This window comes from Hyperolius riggenbachi, chromosome 2 (genome assembly GCF_040937935.1).
Source record: "Hyperolius riggenbachi isolate aHypRig1 chromosome 2, aHypRig1.pri, whole genome shotgun sequence".
NCBI classification, from domain to species: Eukaryota; Metazoa; Chordata; class Amphibia; order Anura; family Hyperoliidae; genus Hyperolius; species Hyperolius riggenbachi.
The window spans coordinates 559557930-559583601 of NC_090647.1; the positions used below are offsets into that span (position 1 = coordinate 559557930).

Consider the following 25672-nt stretch of genomic DNA (forward strand, 5'->3'; position numbering starts at 1 on the left):
GCGGAAGTACAAGGGGGATGCGGAAATCTTTCCGGGCAGAAGAACTGAAGCCTCACAAGTGAGCGCTTCGGTTTTTCTGCGGGGGACAGGGATCGGTGATCGGGAACCATGTTCCCTTTCACTGATCCCCGTGGGGACACCACAGGGGCGCGCCCGCGATCGCGCGCGGGAGTGCAGGTGAGCAGCCGCCCGGACGTGAGCTTCACGTATTGGCGGCTAAAATGATTAATCCCCTGGTGGTGGGAGTACCGGGGCCCACCTGCACTCCCCCTCTTGGTGTTGCATGTGTGTTTGGGGGTCCCAGGCGGTGGCAGAGTCCAGGGGCCCCTTCTATCCTGTGCACCAGTGTTTGGGTTTTTAATTTTCCTATTGCTGGATTTCTGGAGAAGAGGTGATGTTTCTGCATAAATAATTATAGTAATGGTCATAAGTTTTAGAGGAATTCACCAGTTTCCCTAAAACCTGTATTCTGAAGCTTTGTTCACATTATAAATCAGATAGCGCGGAGCGATTTATAGAGCGCTCTTCCCTGCGCTTTGCGCTTAGAAAAATGCTTTTGCTGAGTGATTAATTTAGACACTTCCTGACGTCAGGAAGTGAACTCTTTGACACGGAAAAGAATAAATACAATTGTCTTTATTCATATAAGCGCTGGGGAAATTGATATACAAAGCGCTTTTTCAGCACTTTGCGTTTTTCCCCATACCTTCCATTGAGCCAAATCGCTCATAGGGAATCATTGCACAAGCGCTTTTAGGGATCGTTCACACTAGAGGCGCTTTTGCCTTTTTTTAAGCAATGGCGATTTTTTAAAATCGCCCTGAAAGCGCGGACACCATGCTTTCCAATGAGAATTCACATTGAAGCGTTCCGTTCACTTTCCGCTGACTAAAGCGCTGCATGGACCATTTTCAGGGCGATGTGCCTCAATGGAAGGTTTAGGGAAAATGCAAAACGCTCACAAAATCGCTTTGTGCAGCGATTGCATTTCACGTTTTTAAGAATAAATACATTGTATTTATTCTTTTCCAGATCAAAGCGTTCACTTCCTGACTTGCTTCAGAGAATGAATAAAAAAAACGCTCTGGAAAACCGCTAACAAAAACGCACAGCAAGCGCCGGGAATCGCTAAAAAAATTGCGTCAAAAAACACCAACGCAAATACTATCTGAGCGCAATGTGAACGAGACCGAAGAGCAATTTACAAAATCACCAGTGCTTAAAAAAAAAATCACAAACACTCAGTGTGAAGAAGCTCCCTTACTGTAAATCCCCAGCTTATAATACTTTGCTTCTCATTGACCTTTCCTAGTCACTACCGTATTAGGCAGGGAATACAAATGCTGGAATCATGCATGTGTTGCCGCAACACTAGCTGTTATTAGGGATGAGCTACCAAATTCAGAAATATGTCACCAAGAGTGTCAGACCAGAAAAACAACCTTCATACATGCGGGCTGCAGCAGGGGGGTTAGGTACTCAGTAAAGTGCTGCAGAAGATGTCAGTAGAGATGGCCCGAACAGTTCACCAACAGAGAGTTCCCAGTGAACTTGGGCTGTTGCCGTTCGCATTTTACGCAAATTTCTTGGGGAAAAAAATTCAGGTCTGCATTTTTTACATTAATGTCAATGGCCGTTGACTTTAATGGCAAAACCCCTGTATAGGCTAGAAACACCAAATTTGCAGGCTATGTTAAGGAGGACAGTGGGAACGAGAGTTTTTTTTTTTTTTTCAAAAATCCCTTATGGAAGAAATTTTTAAGTTACACTAGGAAAAAACTATATATCTAAATGCGGTAATTGACAGATAATGTGTGAACCATTTGGTAGTGTATAAATACATATATATAAAACAAGAGAGAACAGTGAATTTCATGACTGGGTTTCCAGGGGGTCCGTAGGCAGTGCATACGAACCCCGTGGAAGTGGCAAAGCTTTGGCCGGGGATCAATATACAGCCGTAATATGGCTGTATAAGGATCCCTGGCAACTTTAACTATTTTTGACCATATTTTGATTCACAGTGTTTGAAATATATACAAATAAGACGTGGGGTCCCCCCTCCTGAGCCTCTTTAACCACTTGTCCCCCATGCAGGCTGGGATAGCCACAATGCAGCGCCCCGTTCATGTGGGGCTCATTTTTTCCTGGGGAAAGGGCTGGCATCTAGAGGTCCCCTTCTTAAAGGGGACTCCCAGATGCCACCATGAACCCCCCCAGGGCATCGTCGGCCCCAACCTCCTCCTGGGGCACCGGAGGAGGTTGGGGAATGGACAAGGGATTTGGGGGTGAGGGGGAGGCTTCCAAGCTGGTATAGCTCAGGTTTGCGAAGCCCCACACGGCCGGGGCTCCGCATTCTGGCTATCCCAGCCTGCATGGGGGACAAAGAGGCTCGGGAGGGGAGACCCCACATCATTTTTTTTTATTTCCCACACTTTGAAAGTATATATAAAAAAAATAAATACATTTATATATATGTTGATATGTTATCTGTCATTTTACCACATGTAAAATGCGCCGCGTAATATGTTGATGCTTTATAAATACAATAATTAGATAAATAAAAATGTAAACCTCTATTTTCTCAAAAACTAAAAGGTCTTTTTGAAAAAAAAATCCCTCTTGATTCTCGGTAAGTGATTCCTACAATTCTGGAAGTGGGAGCGCGGAAGGGAGGGGAGGGGGGCAGGTGAGGGAGGGGGAGGCTTCCCCCCTTCTCCCTGCTGCTCTGTGCCCACTGCCCCCCCTTCCAGGCTGGGGGCACCTGTAGACCTGGCTGGCTGCCAATAGTGTGGGGGGCGGGACTCTTATAGACCTGCCTACCTAAACTGTGGACATCTATAGACATGGCTATCTAAACTTGGGAAACCTATAGACCTGGATATCTAAACTGGGGACACCAATAGACCTGCCTACCTAAACTGGGGACATCTATAGACCTGGCTATCTAAATTTGGGAAACCTATAGACCTGGATATCTAAACTGGGGACACCTATAGACCTGCCCACCTAAACTGGGAACATCTGTAGACCTGCCTACCTAAATTGGGGACACTTATAGATCTGCCTACCTAAACTGGGGACACCTGGCTACCTTTACTGGGGAGAGACACCTACAGACCTGGCTACCTATACCGGGGACACCTATAGACCTGGCTACCTATACTGGGGGCACCTATAGATCTGGGTACCCATACTTACAGCACCTATAGAACTGGCTCCCTATACTGGGGACACCTATAGCTAACTACCTATACTGGGGACATCTATAACTTGCTGGTAGGCCACTTTCCTGGTGGGCCCTTAGTGTCCCAGTCCAACCCTGGACATTAGATTATGACTATGATAGTATTAGATTTGGGAGCTTCTCTGAGCAGGGATGCTCAAATCCGAATTCGTGTGAATCTGGATAGTTGCTATCCAGGAATCTCCCAGTAAACCTGTGCGGGGTGGGGGGTCAAGCTTACCTCTCTGACGTCTTCTTCGCCCGTCCCTCGGTGCCTCCTACGATGCGTTCCAAGCGGCGGTCACGTGAGTACAAACACTTCCTCCTTCCGGGTTGAAGGAGAAAGTGTTTGTAGCAGGCACGTGCACAGGGGGGTGCTCTGGGTGCCCAGGCACCTCCCTTTTTAAAATCATCAAAAAAAGGCCCCTCTCGCTGCGCAAAATAGGCTCCGCCCCGATCGCGATACGCCCTGCCCACCCGCGAGAAGCTCCGCCCCCTGAGACACTTTCAGGTGAAGAGGCCCAGACAGGAATCCTAGTGTGGCATACTGACCTCTCCCTCCACCTAGGACCCATACTGAAATCTACCTCCCCCAGCACCCATAGTGACCTCTCCCCTCCACCTAGTACCCAGTGACCCCTCTCTCTCCCCTAGCACTCACAGTGACCTCTCCCTCCACCTAGGATTCATACTGACCTCTCCCTACCCAGTACCCACAGTGACCTCTCCCTCCCCCAGCACCCACAGTGACCTCTCCCTCCACCTAGCACCCACAGAGACTTCTCCCTCCACCTAGCACCCACAGTGACCTCTCTCTTACCCAGCACCCACAGACAGTGACCTATCTCTTACCCAGCACCCACAGTGACCTCTCCCTCCACCTAGCACCCACAGTGACCTCTCCCTCCACCTAGCACCCACAGTGATCTTTCCCTCCACCTAGGACCCATAGTGACCTCTCCCTCCCCCAGCACCCACAGTGACCTCTCCCTCCACCTAGCACCCACAGTGACCTCTCCCTCCCCAGCTCTAGCAGTGATCCTGCCTACCCCAGCACCCACACTGACCTATCCCTCCCCTAGCACCCACAGTGATTTTTCCCTCCCCCAGTGGCTACCCTCCTGTCCCCTGCAGCACCCACAGGGACCTCCCATCCCAAAAGCAGCACCTACAGTGACCTCTCCCATTGCCAGCGTCCACAGTGGCTTCTCCCAACACCATCCACTCCCTCCTCCAGTAACCACACTGACTTCTCCCAGCACCCACAGTGGCCTACCCTTCCCCAGCACCCACACTGACCTCTACCTCTTTTAGCAGCAACTATGCCTCTCATAGCAGCACCCATTTTGACCCCCCACCCCCTGCACCCACAATGACCTCTACCTCCCGAGACCCACAGTGATCTCCCCCAAAGGACCCACAGCGACCTCCCTTTCCGCCAGCACCCATACTGACCTCTACTTTCCACAGCACCCACAGTTCCTTCTCCCCCCAGCACCCACAGTGACCTACTCTTCCCACATGATCAACCACACTGACCTCGACCTCCCCACTCACATAACCAGTACTAGCACCCTGAACCCTGAACTAGCACCCTGTACCTGCACTCAGAACCCACGTGACACACAACACCCACCCAGAGCTAGCACCCAGTGCAGGCATGGCACCAAGTATTTGCACCTATGTGATACCCAGTACCTGCACCCAACACCCACATGTTTCATCTGCAGTAGTTCCAGTTGCACTAAGCCTCCACTTGGTGCCCAGCACCCACACCAAGCACTCACATATGACATCCAGTACTTGCACCCAGAACTCAAAAGGAACTGAGTACCTGCAATCAACACCTACATTATGGTTGATACACACCCATATAGCCAGAATCCACATGACACCCTGTGCTAGCACCCAAAACCCACATGGCACCCAGCATCTGTCTTTAGCACCCACATGACAACAAATATCCCACTAGCCAGCACCCATCACCCATATGTCACCATGTACTCACTCCCAGTACCCACTTGGCACTCAGTATTTGCACCTAAGACCCACATACCCCCATAATCAACACCCACATGGCACAGTACTCACACGTCACCAAGTTCCAAAGTCATTATATGCACCTAGTACCCGTCCATGGCCAGCACCCAAATAGCACCCAGTACCCATCCTTGGTCCGAACCCGTATGAGACTCAGTACTCTCCCATGGCACACATCCAGACCGCACATGGCACTCCCTACTCACATGGCTCCCTGTACCAATTAGCACTTACATGGCACCCATTATCACCATCTGCTACTCATTCAGCACCCAATACTGCATAGCACCCACTGCAAATAAACACCCAATACTAACTGGACCTTGGTACCCAAAGCAGCTTGACACAGACTTTACGTTGGCATCTCGGCACCCACTGCAACTTACCACAAAGTGAACCTTTGCGTCTTACCATCCACTGCATCTGGGCACCCACTGCACCTTGGCACTTACTGCAGTTTTTCATCTACTAATGATTAGCAACCAATGCATATTGGTAACCACTTCTTTGGCTGAAAAGAGGCTTGGGTGCTGATCAAGAGGGACAGAGGTCCCAGTAATGAAAGGTGAGTTTGTGCCTCTACAGTGGGCTCCACTGTGCCCACTCTAACCCACTAACAGTGGGCACCTATCACTGCTGATTTGAGGGTGGTAGCAACAAAAGAGTTGGAAGGAGACACACAGTCTGCCTGATACTGCTATAAAGGTGTGTGTGTGTGTGTGTGTGGGGGGGGGGGGGGGCATAAGACTGCCTTATGCTTTATGGAGAGGGGGTATTACATACACAATTTAGCACGGTTTTTCGATTTCAAATTTGAGCACCACACCCTTGAGGATCCTCTGCAGCACCCACACTGACCTCTACTTTTCCCATCAGCTACCCCTTCCCCTCATAGCTGGCAACCAGATCTCACACTCACATGACACCAAGTATCTGCACCCAGGCCTAAAATTGCACCCAGTACACACCTGCACACAGCTTCCACATGGCCCCCACTATCTGCACCAAGTATCCACTTAACCCGTAACCGCACCCAAAGTACCTGCATTCAAAACCCATGTGATGCCCAAAGCCTGCACCCAGTACAGGCATGGCGCCAAGTATTCGCACCCATGTCACACCCGGTACCTGCACCCAGCACCCACATGACATCCAGTACATGCACCCAGATCTTACATGGCACTAAGTTCTTGCAATCAACACCCGCATGACACTCGATACCCAACCATAGCCAGAACCCACATGACACTCAGTACTTACACCCAAAACCCACATGGCACCCATCATCTGCATTCAGCAGCATGACAATCAATACCCCCCTAGCCAGAAATGAGGAGCGGGGGGCATGCGAGGGAAGGCATTGCCAGGCCCCTTTTTTAAATTTGAGCACCCCCCACTTAAGGACCCTCTGCACGGCCCTGGTTTGTAGTCATGTGATGCGCGTGGAACGCATCGTGGGAGGCAATGAGGGACGGATGAAGAAGACGTCAGACAGGTAAGTTTGACCCCCACCCCACCCCGCACAGGTTTACTGGGTGAAATCCGGATAGCAACTATCCAGATTCACACGAATTCGGATTTGAGCATCCCTGCCTCTGAGGACAGTCAGTGACATGACTATGTACTCTGTAAAGTGCTGCAGGAGATGTCAGTGCTATATAAATACATAATAATAATATGCTAGGACGTTACACTATGACTATGGTAGGATTAGAGTGTGAGCTCCTCTGAGGACAGTTAGTGACATGACTATGTACTCTGTAAAGTGCTGCAGGAGATGTCAGTGCTATATAAATACATAATAATAATATGGTAGGACGTTACACTATGACTATGGTAGGATTAGAGTGTGAGCTCCTCTGAGGACAGTCAGTGACATGACTATGTACTGTGTAATATGCTGCAGGAGATGTCAGTGCTATATAAATACATAATAATAATATGGTAGGACATTAAACTATGATTATGGTAGGATTAGAGTGTAAGCTCCTCTGAGGACAGTCAGTGACATGACTATGTACTCTGTAAAGTGCTGCAGAAGATGTCAGTGCTATATAAATACATAATAATAATAATATGGTAGGACATTAGACTATGACTATGGTAGGATTAGAGTGTGAGCTCCTCTGAGGACAATCAGTGACATGACTACTGTATGTACTCTGTAATGTGCTGCAGAAAATGTCAGTGCTATATAAATACATAATAATAATATGGTAGGACATTAGACTATGACTATGGTAGGATTAGAGTGTGAGCTCCTCTGAGGACAGTCAGTGACATGACTACTGTATGTACTCTGTAATGTGCTGCAGAAAATGTCAGTGATATATAAATACATAATAATAATATGGTAGGACATTACACTATGACTATGGTAGGATTAGAGTGTGAGCTCCTCTGAGGACAGTCAGTGACATGACTATGTACTCTGTAATGTGCTGCAGAAAATGTCAGTGCTATATAAATACACAATAATAATATGGTAGGACATTACACTATGACTATGGTAGGATTAGAGTGTGAGCTCCTCTGAGGACAGTCAGTGACAGTGACATGACTACTGTATGTACTCTGTAATGTGCTGCAGAAGATGTCAGTGCTATATAAATACACAATAATAATATGGTAGGGCATTAGACTAGGACTATGGTAGGATTAGAGTGTGAGCTCCTCTGAGGACAGTCAGTGGCATGACTATGTACTCTGTAATGTGCTGCAGGAGATGTCAGTGCTATATAAATACATAATAATAATATGGTAGGACATTATACCATGACTATGGTAGGATTAGATTGTGAGCTCCTCTGAGGACAGTCAGTGACATGACTATGTACTCTGTAATGTGCTGCAGGAGATGTCAGTGCTATATAAATACATATTAATAATAATATGGTAGGACATTAGACTATGACTATGGTAGGATTAGACTGTGAGCTCCTCTGAGGACAGTGAGTGACATGACTATGTACTCTGTAATGTGCTGCAGATGTCACTGCTATATAAATACATAATTATAATGTGGTAGGACATTAGACTATGACTATGGTAGGATTAGATTGTGAGCTCCTCTGGGGACAGTCAGTGACATGACTATGTGCTCTGTAATGTGCTGCAGGAGATGTCAGCGCTATATAAATACATAATAATAATATGGTAGGACATTAGACTATGACTATGGTAGGATTAGATTGTGAGCTCCTCTGGGGACAGTCAGTGACATGGCTATGTACTCTGTAATGTGCTGCAGAAGATGCCAGTGCTATATAAATACATAATAATAATATGGTAGGACATTAGACTATGACTGTGGTAGGATTAGAGTGTGAGCTCCTCTGAGGACAGTCAGTGACATGACTACGTACTGTGTAATATGCTGCAGGAGATGCCAGTGCTATATAAATACATAATAATAATATGGTAGGACATTAAACTATGATTATGGTAGGATTAGAGTGTAAGCTCCTCTGAGGACAGTCAGTGACATGACTATGTACTCTGTAAAGTGCTGCAGGAGATGTCAGCGCTATATAAATACATAATAATAATATGGTAGGACATTAGACTATGACTATGGTAGGATTAGAGTGTGAGCTCCTCTGAGGACAATCGGTGACATGACTACTGTATGTACTCTGTAATGTGCTGCAGAAAATGTCAGTGCTATATAAATACATAATAATAATATGGTAGGACATTAGACTATGACTATGGTAGGATTAGAGTGTGAGCTCCTCTGGGGACAGTCAGTGACATGGCTATGTACTCTGTAATGTGCTGCAGAAGATGCCAGTGCTATATAAATACATAATAATAATATGGTAGGGCATTAGACTATGACTATGGTAGGATTAGAGTGTGAGCTCCTCTGAGGACAGTCAGTGACATGACTATGTACTCTGTAATGTGCTGCAGAAGATGCCAGTGCTATATAAATACATAATAATAATATGGTAGGACATTAGACTATGACTGTGGTAGGATTAGAGTGTGAGCTCCTCTGAGGACAGTCAGTGACATGACTATGTACTCTGTAATGTGCTGCAGAAAATGTCAGTGCTATATAAATACATAATAACCACAGCCGATCTTTACAGTCTGGTTCACCCATCTCTCCTCTCTATGCAGGTGAAGGATAAGTTCCTGAAGCAGTCTGGAGTGAATGCCACCAAGGTTACAGTCATAGAATACAAGGAACAAATGGTACATGGCACAAATTACGTCATGAAGGTAACTTTTATGAAGCTTGTGTTAAAAACTAACATGAGTAATAATATGGCTAGATGCACGCTATGCCAGGTTGCAATGTGTACAATTTGCCATGTCCATGGATATACATGTCAGCGTTCATTGCATCATGCGTCTTGACAATGGGCAGCAAGGGTCACCTGATTTGGGCGGGGTCTGTGGGTGGATTTTCATCACGTCTAATTTCAGGTCAAAACATGGAGGAAGGATTTAATCCACCTCTATAGACTTTCATTGTGTCCAGTAGTGTTGGGCGAACATCTAGATGTTCGGGTTCGGGCCGAACAGGCCGAACATGTCCGCGATGTTCGGGTGTTCGACCCGAACTCCGAACATAATGGAAGTCAATGGGGACCCGAACTTTTGTGGTTTGTAAAGCCTCCTTACATGCTACATACCCCAAATTTACAGGGTATGTGCACCTTGGGAGTGGGTACAAGAGGAAAAAAATTTTTAGCAAAAAGAGCTTATAGTTTTTGAGAAAATCGATTTTAAAGTTTCAAAGGGAAAACTGTCTTTTAAATGCGGGAAATGTCTGTTTTCTTTGCACAGGTAACATGCTTTTTGTCGGCATGCAGTCATAAATGTAATACATATAAGAGGTTCCAGGAAAAGGGACCGGTAATGCTAACCCAGCAGCAGCACACGTGATGGAACAGGAGGAGGGTGGCGCAGGAGGAGAAGGCCACGCTTTGAGACACAACAACCCAGGCCTTGCATGAGGACAAGAAGCGTGCGGATAGCATGCTTTGTACCACCATGCAGTCATAAATGTAATAAAGATAAGTGGTTCAATAAACAGGGACCACGCGGCAACGCTAACCCAGCAGCAGCACACGTGATGGAACAGGAGGAGGCGCAGGAGGAGAAGGCCACGCTTTGTGAGACACAACAACCCAGGCCTTGCATGAGGACAAAAAGCGTGCGGAGAGCATGCTTTGTACCGCCATGTAGTCATAAATGTAATAAAGATAAGAGGTTCAATAAACAGGGACCACGCGGCAACGCTAACCCAGCAGCAGCAGCAGCAGCAGCACACGTGATGGAACAGGAGGAGGCGCAGGAGGAGAAGGCCACGCTTTGTGAGACACAACAACCCAGGCCTTGCATGAGGACAAAAAGCGTGCGGATAGCATGCTTTGTACCGCCATGTAGTCATAAATGTAATAAAGATAAGAGGTTCCATAAACAGGGACCGGCAACGGTAACCCAGCAGCAGCAGCAGCAGCAGCAGCACACGTGATGGAACAGGAGGAGGCGCAGGAGGAGAAGGCCACGCTTTGTGAGACACAACAACCCAGGCCTTGCATGAGGACAAAAAGCGTGCGGATATAGCAGCAATGCTTTTTGCCGCCATGCAGTCATAAATGTAATACAGATGAGAGGTTCAATAAACAGGGACCGGAAACGCTAAACCATCCCAGATGTTCATCGGTCATGTTACTTGGTTGGGGTCCAGGAGTGTTGCGTAGTCGTTTCCAATCCAGGATTGATTCATTTTAATTTGAGTCAGACGGTCTGCATTTTCTGTGGAGAGGCGGATACGCCGATCTGTGATGATGCCTCCGGCAGCACTGAAACAGCGTTCCGACATAACGCTGGCTGCCGGGCAAGCCAGCACCTCTATTGCGTACATTGCCAGTTCGTGCCAGGTGTCTAGCTTCATGCCCGGTTTCAGGTCCAGCGGTGCCAGCCACAAATCCGTCTGTTCCTTTATTCCCCTCCAAATTTCCTCCCCTGTGTGCTGCTTATCCCCAAGGCAGATCAGCTTCAGCAACGCTTGCTGACGCATGCCAACAGCTGTGCTGCACTGCTTCCACGATCCTACTGCTGCTGGTGCTGGGTTAGCGTTTCCGGATGAGGTACAGCTTTGAGATGCGTTGGAGGAGAAGGAGTCAGAGAGGTAGGTGCTGCTGTTGTTATCCAGTGGGAGGGACGGCGGTGCAGCTGTTTGCGGCGTGGGCAACACCCGCGCCGTAGCAGGTGAGGAATCACTGCCAGGCTCCACAAGGTTCACCCAGTGCGCGGTAAGGGAGATGTATCGACCCTGGCCGAACGCACTTGTCCAGGTGTCAGTGGTGAGGTGAACCTTGCAGGCAACGGCATTCTTCAAGCTTCGGGTTATTTAGCTGACCACGTGCTCATGCAACTCAGGCACTGCAGAGCGCGCAAAGTGGTAGCGGCTGGGAACCACGTAACGTGGGATGGCCACTGACATCATGCCCTTGAAGCTGTTTGTCTCCACCACTCGATATGGCAGCATTTCGCAGGCCAGAAGCTTGGCTATGCTGGCTGGCTGTTACTGCCACGGCCCGCGGGTCATTTGCTGGCAATTTCCTCTTGTGCTCAAACATCTCAGAGACAGACAACTCAACCGTAGCACTGCACACCGAAGGGCTGTTGGTTGTTGTGTTTGATGAACACTGGGAGACCTCAAGAGCACTAGTCCGGAAAGTGACAGTGTCAGCATCGTCTGATGTTTGTGAATGTTGTGAACCACGCAATGGCTGGGCTACTGCTGCTGCTGAGGCGGGTCTGGTGGTGAGTCTGGTGAACCCAAGGGAGGCAGTGTTGCTGGTGGTACGGTGGTACCCTGTCCTGCCGCGTTTGCCCACAGAGTGGGATGTTTGGATAGAATGTGGCGGCTCATGCTGGTGGTGGAGAGGTTGTTAATACTTTTCCCCCTGCTCAGGCGGGTCTTGCACACCTTGCAAATCGCCATGGTAACATCCTCAGTGCAGTCTTCAAAGAAAGCCCAGACTTTAACTGGCTGAGGACTCGGACCTCGTGCGTGATGTGCTGGTGCTGCTTAACCCACTGCTGGACGCTTGAGAGGTCATCCAAGTAATTATCTGGTCCTGTTCTTTTGGATCTGTGAGGGTTGTTGTCCTGGACAACATGGGCAGTATTGAGTGGGTTTTCTTGGGTGCTCCCCTGTGGCCTGTACGTGAACCGTCAGGGGAAACACCTCTTCCCTTGCCCCTCCCTCTTTCACCGGATTTCTTCCTCATTTCACTTAAAGTACACGCTGACTGGCAGCAGTACAGTGGCAGTACAGAAATGCTATACAGTGGTGGGTGAGCGGTGTACCACTATTGTCAGCAGTGACACAGAGCACAATGCTATACAGTGGCGGGTGAGCGGTGTACTACTGTTCCCAGCAGAATCAGAGTGGCAGTAAACAATGGTATATAGTCTGGCTGAGCGGTGTACACAGAGTGTCAGTAAACAATGGTATATAGTCTGGCTGAGCGGTGTACACACAATGCTATATAGTCTGCTATATAGTGTCAGTAAACAATGGTATATAGTCTGGCTGAGCGAGCGGTGTACTACTGTTCCCAGCAGAATCAGAGTGGCAGTAAACAATGGTATATAGTCTGGCTGAGCGGTGTACACAGAGTGTCAGTAAACAATGGTATATAGTCTGGCTGAGCGGTGTACACACAATGCTATATAGTCTGCTATATAGTGTCAGTAAACAATGGTATATAGTCTGGCTGAACGAGCGGTGTACTACTGTTCCCAGCAGACACAGAACAGTACACAGAATGCTATATAGTGTGGCTGAACGAGCGGTGTACCACTGTTCCCAGCAGACACAGAACAGTACACAGAATGCTATATAGTGTGGCTGAACGAGCGGTGTACCACTGTTCCCAGCAGACACAGAACAGTACACAGACTGCTATATAGTGTGGCTGAACGAGCGGTGTACTACTGTTCCCAGCAGACACAGAACAGTACACAGAATGCTATATAGTGTGGCTGAACGAGCGGTGTACCACTGTTCCCAGCAGACACAGAACAGTACACAGAATGCTATATAGTGTGGCTGAACGAGCGGTGTACCACTGTTCCCAGCAGACACAGAACAGTACACAGAATGCTATATAGTGTGGCTGAACGAGCGGTGTACTACTGTTCCCAGCAGACACAGAACAGTACACAGAATGCTATATAGTGTGGCTGAACGAGCGGTGTACCACTGTTCCCAGCAGACACAGAACAGTACACAGAATGCTATATAGTGTGGCTGAACGAGCGGTGTACTACTGTTCCCAGCAGACACAGAACAGTACACAGAATGCTATATAGTGTGGCTGAACGAGCGGTGTACTACTGTTCCCAGCAGACACAGAACAGTACACAGAATGCTATATAGTGTGGCTGAACGAGCGGTGTACTACTGTTCCCAGCAGCGACACACAATGACTGGGGGGGACCCTGGCTAGCGTGGCTGGAGCGCGAACTACCCTGCCTGCCTACCCAAAGCTAAACCCACAGACAAATGGCGGAGATATGACGTGGTTCGGGTATTTATTTACCCGAACCACGTGACAGTTCGGCCAATCAGAGCGCGTTCGGGTCCGAACCACGTGACCCGTTCGGCCAATCACAGCGCTAGCCGAACGTTCGGGGAACGTTCGGCCATGCGCTCTTAGTTCGGCCATATGGCCGAACGGTTTGGCCGAGCACCGTCAGGTGTTCGGCCGAACTCGAACATCACCCGAACAGGGTGATGTTCTGCAGAACCCGAACAGTGGCGAACACTGTTCGCCCAACACTAGTGTCCAGCGGTGTATCCAAAATAGCCATTCAAGTCTTCCTCTGCTACTGTAATGGAGATAGTGGATAAACTTGAAGGACAACTGAAGAGAGAGGTATATGGAGGCTGCCATATTTATTTCCTTTTAAGCAATACCAGTTGCCTGGCTGCTAAGTAAATCTTAAACAACCTGAATAAAAACAATTCAACAGAGGTTACTGACCTATTTATCGCATGGTAGGTAATTTATCTCCTGTGATATCTCAAAATAGAAATTCTCCAGAAGTATAGGGTGAAATACCGGCAAGCAGAAATTCATGCGATAAATGTGCGATAAATAGGCGATAGTTATTCGTTATTTTTTCCCAAAATCGCTATTCACCAGGGAAAAAAGGGTGTGTGACCATTCATTATTGTAGATCTATTTATCACCTAAATGTACCTGGCGATGTGTGGTTTTTTGCACAGCTGCTGCAACACACACTGCAGCTAGTTTACTAGCAGCACACAGTAACAGCCTATACTGTACATATTTCAGGCACCAGAGAGCAGCACACACTGCAGCTAGTTTACTAGCAGCACACAGTAACAGCTTATACTGTACATATTTCAGGCACCAGAGAGCAGCACACACTGCAGCTAGTTTACTAGCAGCACACAGTAACAGCCTATACTGTACATATTTCAGGCACCAGAGAGCAGCACACACTGCAGCTAGTTTACTAGCAGCACACAGTAACAGCTTATACTGTACATATTTCAGGCACCAGAGAGCAGCACACACTGCAACTAGTTTACTAGCAGCACACAGTAACAGCCTATACTGTACATATTTCAGGCACCAGAGAGCAGCACACACTGCAGCTAGTTTACTAGCAGCACACAGTAACAGCTTATACTGTACATATTTCAGGCACCAGAGAGCAGCACACACTGCAGCTAGTTTACTAGCAGCACACAGTAACAGCTTATACTGTACATATTTCAGGCACCAGAGAGCAGCACACACTGCAGCTAGTTTACTAGCAGCACACAGTAACAGCCTATACTGTACATATTTCAGGCACCAGAGAGCAGCACACACTGCAGCTAGTTTACTAGCAGCACACAGTAACAGCCTATACTGTACATATTTCAGGCACCAGAGAGCAGCACACACTGCAGCTAGTTTACTACCAGCACACAGTAACAGCTTATACTGTACATATTTCAGGCACCAGAGAGTAGCTCACTCTGCAGCTAGTTTACTAGCAGCACACAGTAACAGCTTATACTGTACATATTTCAGGCACCATGAGAGCAGCACACACTGCAGCTAGTTTACTAGCAGCACACAGTAACAGCTTATACTGTACATATTTCAGGCACCAGAGAGCAGCACACCCTGCAGCTAGTTTACTAGCAGCACACAGTAACAGCTTATACTCAGGGGCGTAGCAATAGGGGGTGCAGCGGTAGCGACCGCATCGGGGCCCTTGGGCCAGAGGGGCCCCCAAAGGGCCCTCCCTCAACTACAGTATTAGCTCTCTATTGGTCCTGTGCTCATAATAATCACTTCTATAGATACTTTGAATAGTGGTAATCATTAACAAACTGTTTCCCATCCCTTCCTTGCACCTCTGACTCTGTAGTTGCCATTGGCAGGTTTTGGTGCACCGTATCAATTGCTATGTATAGAGTGCTTGGGGGGCCCCATTGTAAAACTTGCATCGGGGCCCACAGCTCTTTAGCTACGCCACTGCTTATACTGTACATATTTCAGGCACCAGAGAGCAGCACACACTGTAGCTAGTTTACTAGCAGCACACAGTAACAGCCTATACTGTACATATTTCAGGCACCAGAGAGCAGCTCACTCTGCAGCTAGTTTACTAGCAGCACACAGTAACAGCTTATACTGTACATATGTCAGGCACCAGAGAGAAGCTCACTCTGCAGCTAGTTTACTAGCAGCACACAGTAACAGCTTATACTGTACATATTTCAGGCACCAGAGAGCAGCACACACTGCAGCTAGTTTACTAGCAGCACACAGTAACAGCTTATACTGTACATATTTCAGGCACCAGAGAGCAGCACACACTGCAGCTAGTTTACTAGCAGCACACAGTAACAGCCTATACTGTACATATTTCAGGCACCAGAGAGCAGCTCACTCTGCAGCTAGTTTACTAGCAGCACACAGTAACAGCTTATACTGTACATATTTCAGGCACCAGAGAGCAGCACACACTGCAGCTAGTTTACTAGCAGCACACAGTAACAGCTTATACTGTACATATGTCAGGCACCAGAGAGTAGCTCACTCTGCAGCTAGTTTACTAGCAGCACACAGTAACAGCCTATACTGTACATATTTCAGGCACCAGAGAGCAGCTCACTCTGCAGCTAGTTTACTAGCAGCACACAGTAACAGCTTATACTGTACATATTTCAGGCACCAGAGAGCAGCACACCCTGCAGCTAGTTTACTAGCAGCACACAGTAACAGCCTATACTGTACATATTTCAGGCACCAGAGAGCAGCACACCCTGCAGCTAGTTTACTAGCAGCACACAGTAACCGCCTATACTGTACATATTTCAGGCACCAGAGAGCAGCTCACTCTGCAGCTAGTTTACTAGCAGCACACAGTAACAGCTTATACTGTACATATTTCAAGCACCAGAGAGCAGCTCACTCTGCAGCTAGTTTACTAGCAGCACACAGTAACAGCTTATACTGTGCATATTTCAGGCACCAGAGAGCAGCACACACTGCAGCTAGTTTACTAGCAGCACACAGTAACAGCCTATACTGCATAGTCCCCAACAGTCCCGATTTGATCGGGACTGTACCGATTTGGGGGGCCCCTCCCGCCATCCCGCGCTGCCCCCCTTCTGTCCCGGCCGCTGGGCAGAGAGAAGGAAAAAAATTGATCGAGGCACCAGCCCCGGGGATCTGCATGCGGGATGGATTGCCGCCGCTATTTATTTCTCCCTCCCTCCTTCCTAATGTGTCCCCCAGTGTCCCCGGCTTCCCCCCGCACAGTAATATGGGCAGCAGAGCGGGCAGTGAGTCTTACCACTGCCTCTCCGCTGCGTACCGGGATCTCCTCTGATCTTCTCGCTTCCTGTGACGTCACAGGAAGCGAGAAGATCAGAGGAGATCCCGGTACGCAGCGGAGAGGCAGTGGTAAGACTCACTGCCCGCTCTGCTGCCCATATTACTGTGCGGGGGGAAGCCGGGGACACTGGGGGACATATTAGGAGGGAGGGAGAAGGATAATGATGGCGGCGGCGGCCATACATGCCGCATACCGGGCGGGCTGGTGCCTCGATCGGCTTTTTTTCCCCCCTCTCTCTGCCTGGCCACCCCCCTCCTCCTCCTCACCACCACCACCCCGGCACCCTCCCATTTGGGAGTAATTTAATAACAAAATTATTTTAAAAAAAAAAAACTTTTTTTTCCCCTGGGGTGGGCGTGACTAGGGGGTTGGGGGCGTGGCCAGGGGTGTGGCCTAATTGTCCCGTTTTGGGACATTGAAATGTTGGGAGGTATGTATACTGTACATATTTCAGGCACCAGAGAGCAGCTCACTCTGCAGCTAGTTTACTAGCAGCACACAGTAACAGCTTATACTGTACATATGTCAGGCACCAGAGAGAAGCTCACTCTGCAGCTAGTTTACTAGCAGCACACAGTAACAGCTTATACTGTACATATTTCAGGCACCAGAGAGCAGCACACACTGCAGCTAGTTTACTAGCAGCACACAGTAACAGCTTATACTGTACATATTTCAGGCACCAGAGAGCAGCACACACTGCAGCTAGTTTACTAGCAGCACACAGTAACAGCTTATACTGTACATATTTCAGGCACCAGAGAGCAGCACACACTGCAACTAGTTTACTAGCAGCACACAGTAACAGCTTATACTGTACATATGTCAGGCACCAGAGAGTAGCTCACTCTGCAGCTAGTTTACTAGAAGCACACAGTAACAGCCTATACTGTACATATTTCAGGCACCAGAGAGCAGCTCACTCTGCAGCTAGTTTACTAGCAGCACACAGTAACAGCTTATACTGTACATATTTCAGGCACCAGAGAGCAGCACACCCTGCAGCTAGTTTACTAGCAGCACACAGTAACAGCCTATACTGTACATATTTCAGGCACCAGAGAGCAGCTCACTCTGCAGCTAGTTTACTAGCAGCACACAGTAACAGCTTATACTGTACATATTTCAAGCACCAGAGAGCAGCTCACTCTGCAGCTAGTTTACTAGCAGCACACAGTAACAGCTTATACTGTGCATATTTCAGGCACCAGAGAGCAGCACACACTGCAGCTAGTTTACTAGCAGCACACAGTAACAGCCTATACTGTACATATTTCAGGCACCAGAGAGCAGCTCACTCTGCAGCTAGTTTACTAGCAGCACACAGTAACAGCTTATACTGTACATATGTCAGGCACCAGAGAGAAGCTCACTCTGCAGCTAGTTTACTAGCAGCACACAGTAACAGCTTATACTGTACATATTTCAGGCACCAGAGAGCAGCACACACTGCAGCTAGTTTACTAGCAGCACACAGTAACAGCTTATACTGTACATATTTCAGGCACCAGAGAGCAGCACACACTGCAGCTAGTTTACTAGCAGCACACAGTAACAGCCTATACTGTACATATTTCAGGCACCAGAGAGCAGCTCACTCTAAAGCTAGTTTACTAGCAGCACACAGTAACAGCTTATACTGTACATATTTCAGGCACCAGAGAGCAGCACACACTGCAGCTAGTTTACTAGCAGCACACAGTAACAGCTTATACTGTACATATGTCAGGCACCAGAGAGTAGCTCACTCTGCAGCTAGTTTACTAGCAGCACACAGTAACAGCCTATACTGTACATATTTCAGGCACCAGAGAGCAGCTCACTCTGCAGCTAGTTTACTAGCAGCACACAGTAACAGCTTATACTGTACATATTTCAGGCACCAGAGAGCAGCACACCCTGCAGCTAGTTTACTAGCAGCACACAGTAACAGCCTATACTGTACATATTTCAGGCACCAGAGAGCAGCACACCCTGCAGCTAGTTTACTAGCAGCACACAGTAACCGCCTATACTGTACATATTTCAGGCACCAGAGAGCAGCTCACTCTGCAGCTAGTTTACTAGCAGCACACAGTAACAGCTTATACTGTACATATTTCAAGCACCAGAGAGCAGCTCACTCTGCAGCTAGTTTACTAGCAGCACACAGTAACAGCTTATACTGTGCATATTTCAGGCACCAGAGAGCAGCACACACTGCAGCTAGTTTACTAGCAGCACACAGTAACAGCCTATACTGCATAGTCCCCAACAGTCCCGATTTGATCGGGACTGTACCGATTTGGGGGGCCCCTCCCGCCATCCCGCGCTGCCCCCCTTCTGTCCCGGCCGCTGGGCAGAGAGAAGGAAAAAAATTGATCGAGGCACCAGCCCCGGGGATCTGCATGCGGGATGGATTGCCGCCGCTATTTATTTCTCCCTCCCTCCTTCCTAATGTGTCCCCCAGTGTCCCCGGCTTCCCCCCGCACAGTAATATGGGCAGCAGAGCGGGCAGTGAGTCTTACCACTGCCTCTCCGCTGCGTACCGGGATCTCCTCTGATCTTCTCGCTTCCTGTGACGTCACAGGAAGCGAGAAGATCAGAGGAGATCCCGGTACGCAGCGAAGAGGCAGTGGTAAGACTCACTGCCCGCTCTGCTGCCCATATTACTGTGCGGGGGGAAGCCGGGGACACTGGGGGACATAGTAGGAGGGAGGGAGAAGGATAATGATGGCGGCGGCGGCCATACATGCCGCATACCGGGCGGGCTGGTGCCTCGATCGGCTTTTTTTCCCCCCTCTCTCTGCCTGGCCACCCCCCTCCTCCTCCTCACCACCACCACCCCGGCACCCTCCCATTTGGGAGTAATTTAATAACAAAATTATTTAAAAAAAAAAAAACTTTTTTTCCCCTGGGGTGGGCGTGACTAGGGGGTTGGGGGCGTGGCCAGGGGTGTGGCCTAATTGTCCCGTTTTGGGACATTGAAATGTTGGGAGGTATGTATACTGTACATATTTCAGGCACCAGAGAGCAGCTCACTCTGCAGCTAGTTTACTAGCAGCACACAGTAACAGCTTATACTGTACATATGTCAGGCACCAGAGAGAAGCTCACTCTGCAGCTAGTTTACTAGCAGCACACAGTAACAGCTTATACTGTACATATTTCAGGCACCAGAGAGCAGCACACACTGCAGCTAGTTTACTAGCAGCACACAGTAACAGCTTATACTGTACATATTTCAGGCACCAGAGAGCAGCACACACTGCAGCTAGTTTACTAGCAGCACACAGTAACAGCTTATACTGTACATATTTCAGGCACCAGAGAGCAGCACACACTGCAACTAGTTTACTAGCAGCACACAGTAACAGCTTATACTGTACATATGTCAGGCACCAGAGAGTAGCTCACTCTGCAGCTAGTTTACTAGAAGCACACAGTAACAGCCTATACTGTACATATTTCAGGCACCAGAGAGCAGCTCACTCTGCAGCTAGTTTACTAGCAGCACACAGTAACAGCTTATACTGTACATATTTCAGGCACCAGAGAGCAGCACACCCTGCAGCTAGTTTACTAGCAGCACACAGTAACAGCCTATACTGTACATATTTCAGGCACCAGAGAGCAGCTCACTCTGCAGCTAGTTTACTAGCAGCACACAGTAACAGCTTATACTGTACATATTTCAAGCACCAGAGAGCAGCTCACTCTGCAGCTAGTTTACTAGCAGCACACAGTAACAGCTTATACTGTGCATATTTCAGGCACCAGAGAGCAGCACACACTGCAGCTAGTTTACTAGCAGCACACAGTAACAGCCTATACTGTACATATTTCAGGCACCAGAGAGCAGCTCACTCTGCAGCTAGTTTACTAGCAGCACACAGTAACAGCTTATACTGTACATATGTCAGGCACCAGAGAGAAGCTCACTCTGCAGCTAGTTTACTAGCAGCACACAGTAACAGCTTATACTGTACATATTTCAGGCACCAGAGAGCAGCACACACTGCAGCTAGTTTACTAGCAGCACACAGTAACAGCTTATACTGTACATATTTCAGGCACCAGAGAGCAGCACACACTGCAGCTAGTTTACTAGCAGCACACAGTAACAGCCTATACTGTACATATTTCAGGCACCAGAGAGCAGCTCACTCTAAAGCTAGTTTACTAGCAGCACACAGTAACAGCTTATACTGTACATATTTCAGGCACCAGAGAGCAGCACACACTGCAGCTAGTTTACTAGCAGCACACAGTAACAGCTTATACTGTACATATGTCAGGCACCAGAGAGTAGCTCACTCTGCAGCTAGTTTACTAGCAGCACACAGTAACAGCCTATACTGTACATATTTCAGGCACCAGAGAGCAGCTCACTCTGCAGCTAGTTTACTAGCAGCACACAGTAACAGCTTATACTGTACATATTTCAGGCACCAGAGAGCAGCACACCCTGCAGCTAGTTTACTAGCAGCACACAGTAACAGCCTATACTGTACATATTTCAGGCACCAGAGAGCAGCTCACTCTGCAGCTAGTTTACTAGCAGCACACAGTAACAGCTTATACTGTACATATTTCAGGCACCAGAGAGCAGCACACCCTGCAGCTAGTTTACTAGCAGCACACAGTAACAGCCTATACTGTACATATTTCAGGCACCAGAGAGCAGCTCACTCTGCAGCTAGTTTACTAGCAGCACACAGTAACAGCTTACACTGTACATATTTCAGGCACCAGAGAGCAGCTCACTCTGCAGCTAGTTTACTAGCAGCACACAGTAACAGCTTATACTGTACATATTTCAAGCACCAGAGAGCAGCTCACTCTGCAGCTAGTTTACTAGCAGCACACAGTAACAGCTTATACTGTGCATATTTCAGGCACCAGAGAGCAGCACACACTGCAGCTAGTTTACTAGCAGCACACAGTAACAGCCTATACTGTACATATTTCAGGCACCAGAGAGCAGCTCACTCTGCAGCTAGTTTACTAGCAGCACACAGTAACAGCTTATACTGTACATATTTCAGGCACCAGAGAGCAGCACACCCTGCAGCTAGTTTACTAGCAGCACACAGTAACAGCTTATACTGTACATATTTCAGGCACCAGAGAGAAGCTCACTCTGCAGCTAGTTTACTAGCAGCACACAGTAACAGCTTATACTGTACATATTTCAGGCACCAGAGAGCAGCACACACTGCAGCTAGTTTACTAGCAGCACACAGTAACAGCTTATACTGTACATATTTCAGGCACCAGAGAGCAGCACACCCTGCAGCTAGTTTACTAGCAGCACACAGTAACAGCTTATACTGTACATATTCCAGGCACCAGAGAGCAGCACACACTGCAGCTAGTTTACTAGCAGCACACAGTAACAGCCTATACTGTACATATTTCAGGCACCAGAGAGCAGCTCACTCTGCAGCTAGTTTACTAGCAGCACACAGTAACAGCTTATACTGTACATATTTCAGGCACCAGAGAGCAGCTCACTCTGCAGCTAGTTTACTAGCAGCACACAGTAACAGCTTATACTGTACATATTTCAGGCACCAGAGAGCAGCACACACTGCAGCTAGTTTACTAGCAGCACACAGTAACAGCTTATACTGTACATATGTCAGGCACCAGAGAGTAGCTCACTCTGCAGCTAGTTTACTAGCAGCACACAGTAACAGCCTATACTGTACATATTTCAGGCACCAGAGAGCAGCTCACGCTGCATCTAGTTTACTAGCAGCACACAGTAACAGCTTATACTGTACATATTTCAGGCACCAGAGAGCAGCACACACTGCAGCTAGTTTACTAGCAGCACACAGTAACAGCCTATACTGTACATATTTCAGGCACCAGAGAGCAGCACACCCTGCAGCTAGTTTACTAGCAGCACACAGTAACAGCTTATACTGTACATATTTCAGGCACCAGAGAGCAGCACACACTGCAGCTAGTTTACTAGCAGCACACAGTAACAGCTTATACTGTACATATTTCAGGCACCAGAGAGCAGCCCAGTTACACTATTAAGCATATTATGCAATATTAAGCATTTCCAATATTAAGTGGATGGGGGAAACGAAGGAGGAATTTGGATAAATTTTTCATCGGGAGTGAGTGTGAAAATGTATCAAAAATACCTCCTCCGTTTCACCCATCCACGTAATATTGGAAATGCTTAATAGTGCTTAGTATGCTCAATATGCAGAACAGAGGGAGGGATTTGTAATGGAAGGAGAGGGTCAAAAAACAGGGAGGGAAACCCTCTGCGGTCACATGCTGGTAATAAACTCCTCCTCCTACCCACAATCCTTTACTTCCTGCATCCAGAGAGGCAAAGTATCGCATGCAAATCATTAACACCGCACAACTATCGACCGTTTATCGCTCGGTTTTCACATCCATATCGGGCTATTATCGCATCATTATCGCCTGCTACCGAACACTCCTCTCTCTATCCTCTCACAGTGGTCAATTGCAAACAAAGTGTTAAAATACCGCATGAGATAAAATACAGACTTTTTATCTCTTACTAACTCTCCTCTGGTGAATTGAGGCCATACCTATGTAGGGTGAAGGCTCTGGACCCCAGAAGTCCCCAGACTTTTGCGGCATTTCTATTTTTTTTTTTAATGGACCATAAACCTTTCCTTTTTTTGCTAGAAACACCAAATGTGCGGGGTATGTGGGGGAGGACAGTGGGTAAAAGAGGAAAAAAAAATATTAAAAAGACCTTATAGTTTTTGAGAAAATCACTTTTAAAGTTCTCATTCTGAGTGTGGGAAATGTTTCCCCGGCTGCCGACTTTTGCTGTTAATAGCAAAGCCCCCTTATGTGCTAGAAACACCAACTTTGTGTGATATGTGGGGGAGGACAGCGGGAATAAGAGGAAAACATTTTTATTTTCAAACAGAGCTTTTAGTTTTTGAGAAAATCTTTTTTTAATGTTAGAGGGAAAGATAGCAGCCTAAAGCAAAGTCACTGTGCTAAAATGACAGATAATGTATTAACATGACTATAAATGTAATTTTTTTTAAAATTATGCTCAGAGTGTGGGAAATTAAAAAAAAATGACTTGTGGTCCCCCCTCCCGAGCCTCTTAAACTTCTGTCTCCATGCAAGCTGGGATAGCCAGAATGCGGAACCCCTGGCAGTGTGGGGCTTCGCATCCTGAGCTGTCCAAGGAAAAAGAGGGCTGTCCAGCACTGCTCCAGTGGTTAAAACCGCTTTATTCCATAGTTTGCATAATGCTGATAATTCAGTACAAAAGATCCATAAAAAAATGTAGACATACCAGGTTAGATGATCAGGCTGTGGGGCAGCGTGGGCCCGCCTAACAGTTGTTTTGCATAGTCGTGTCTTCAGAGGCTTTGTGGCAATGGATGTGGCCATAAACAGGCATATTTACAGTGGTTTGCAAAAGTATTCGCCCCCCTTAAAGTTTTCTGCATTTTGTCATTGTCATATGAGGCCGTCACAGAGCTGCTGTATTTGTACTGACATTAGATTACACACAGGTGCACTCTATTTAGTCATTAGCACTCATCCGGCAATGTCTATGGGCAACTGACTGCAATCAGGGCTGAATAATTATGCACACCCCACTTTGCAGTTATTTCTTTGTAAAATGTTTGGAATGATGTATGATTTTCGTTCCACTTCTCACGTGTACACCACTTTGTATTGGTCTATCACAGTGTTTCCCAACCCATGTGCCGCGACACATACATGTGTCGCGGCAGCTTTGGGTATGTGTCGCGGCTCTCTCGGAGGGGAGCAGCGCAGTGGAGGGAGAAGAGCTGTGGGCAGCGGCGGAGAAGGGGGCCATCTCCCCCCCTTCTCTCACCTTAGGGTGCTCTGCCTCCCTCGCTCTCCCCTCCGATACTAACTGTGGCGGCGCTTGGCAGTGGGCGGGACTTACCTTCCGTGTCGCTCCATGCGCCGGCCGGAACTTCTGGTTCTGCAGCCGCTGCTCTGGTCTGGATCAGGCCAGAGTAGTGGCAAATCATCCCGCGCTGGCGACGAGACGAGACCAGACGGGACAGAGACACGGAAGGTAAGTTCCGCCCCTCTGCCAGCCACCGCACTTCGTTCCGGAGGAGAGAGCGAGAGCACCCTGAGGTGCCGCTCTCCTTCCCTCGCTCTCTCCTCCTGGGGGGGGGGGGGGGGTGTTACACCTGGCTACATATACTGGGCACATATATCCCTGGCTACATATACTGGGGACATATACCCCTGACCACATATACCGGGGACATATACACCTGCCTACATATACTGGGGACATATACCCCTGACTACATATACCGGGGACATATACCCCTGACTACATATACCGGGGACATATACACCTGCCTACATATACTGGGGACATATACCCCTGACTACATATACCGGGGACATATACCCCTGACTACATATACCGGGGACATTTACACCTGCCTACATATACTGTGGACATATACACCTGCCTACATATACTGGGGACATATACCTCTG

At 47.9% G+C, this 25672-nt stretch overlaps 1 protein-coding gene across 1 annotated transcript in view; it reads left to right on the forward strand.

The window, feature by feature from the left end:
• LOC137545148 (cystatin-A-like) overlaps positions 1-25672 on the forward strand; it is a 38597-nt gene that overhangs the window by 2350 nt on the left and 10575 nt on the right. The window contains exon 2 of the mRNA XM_068266259.1: positions 9395-9496. Within this exon, the coding sequence (XP_068122360.1) occupies positions 9395-9496 (102 nt within the window). The remainder of the gene's footprint in view (positions 1-9394; positions 9497-25672) is intronic.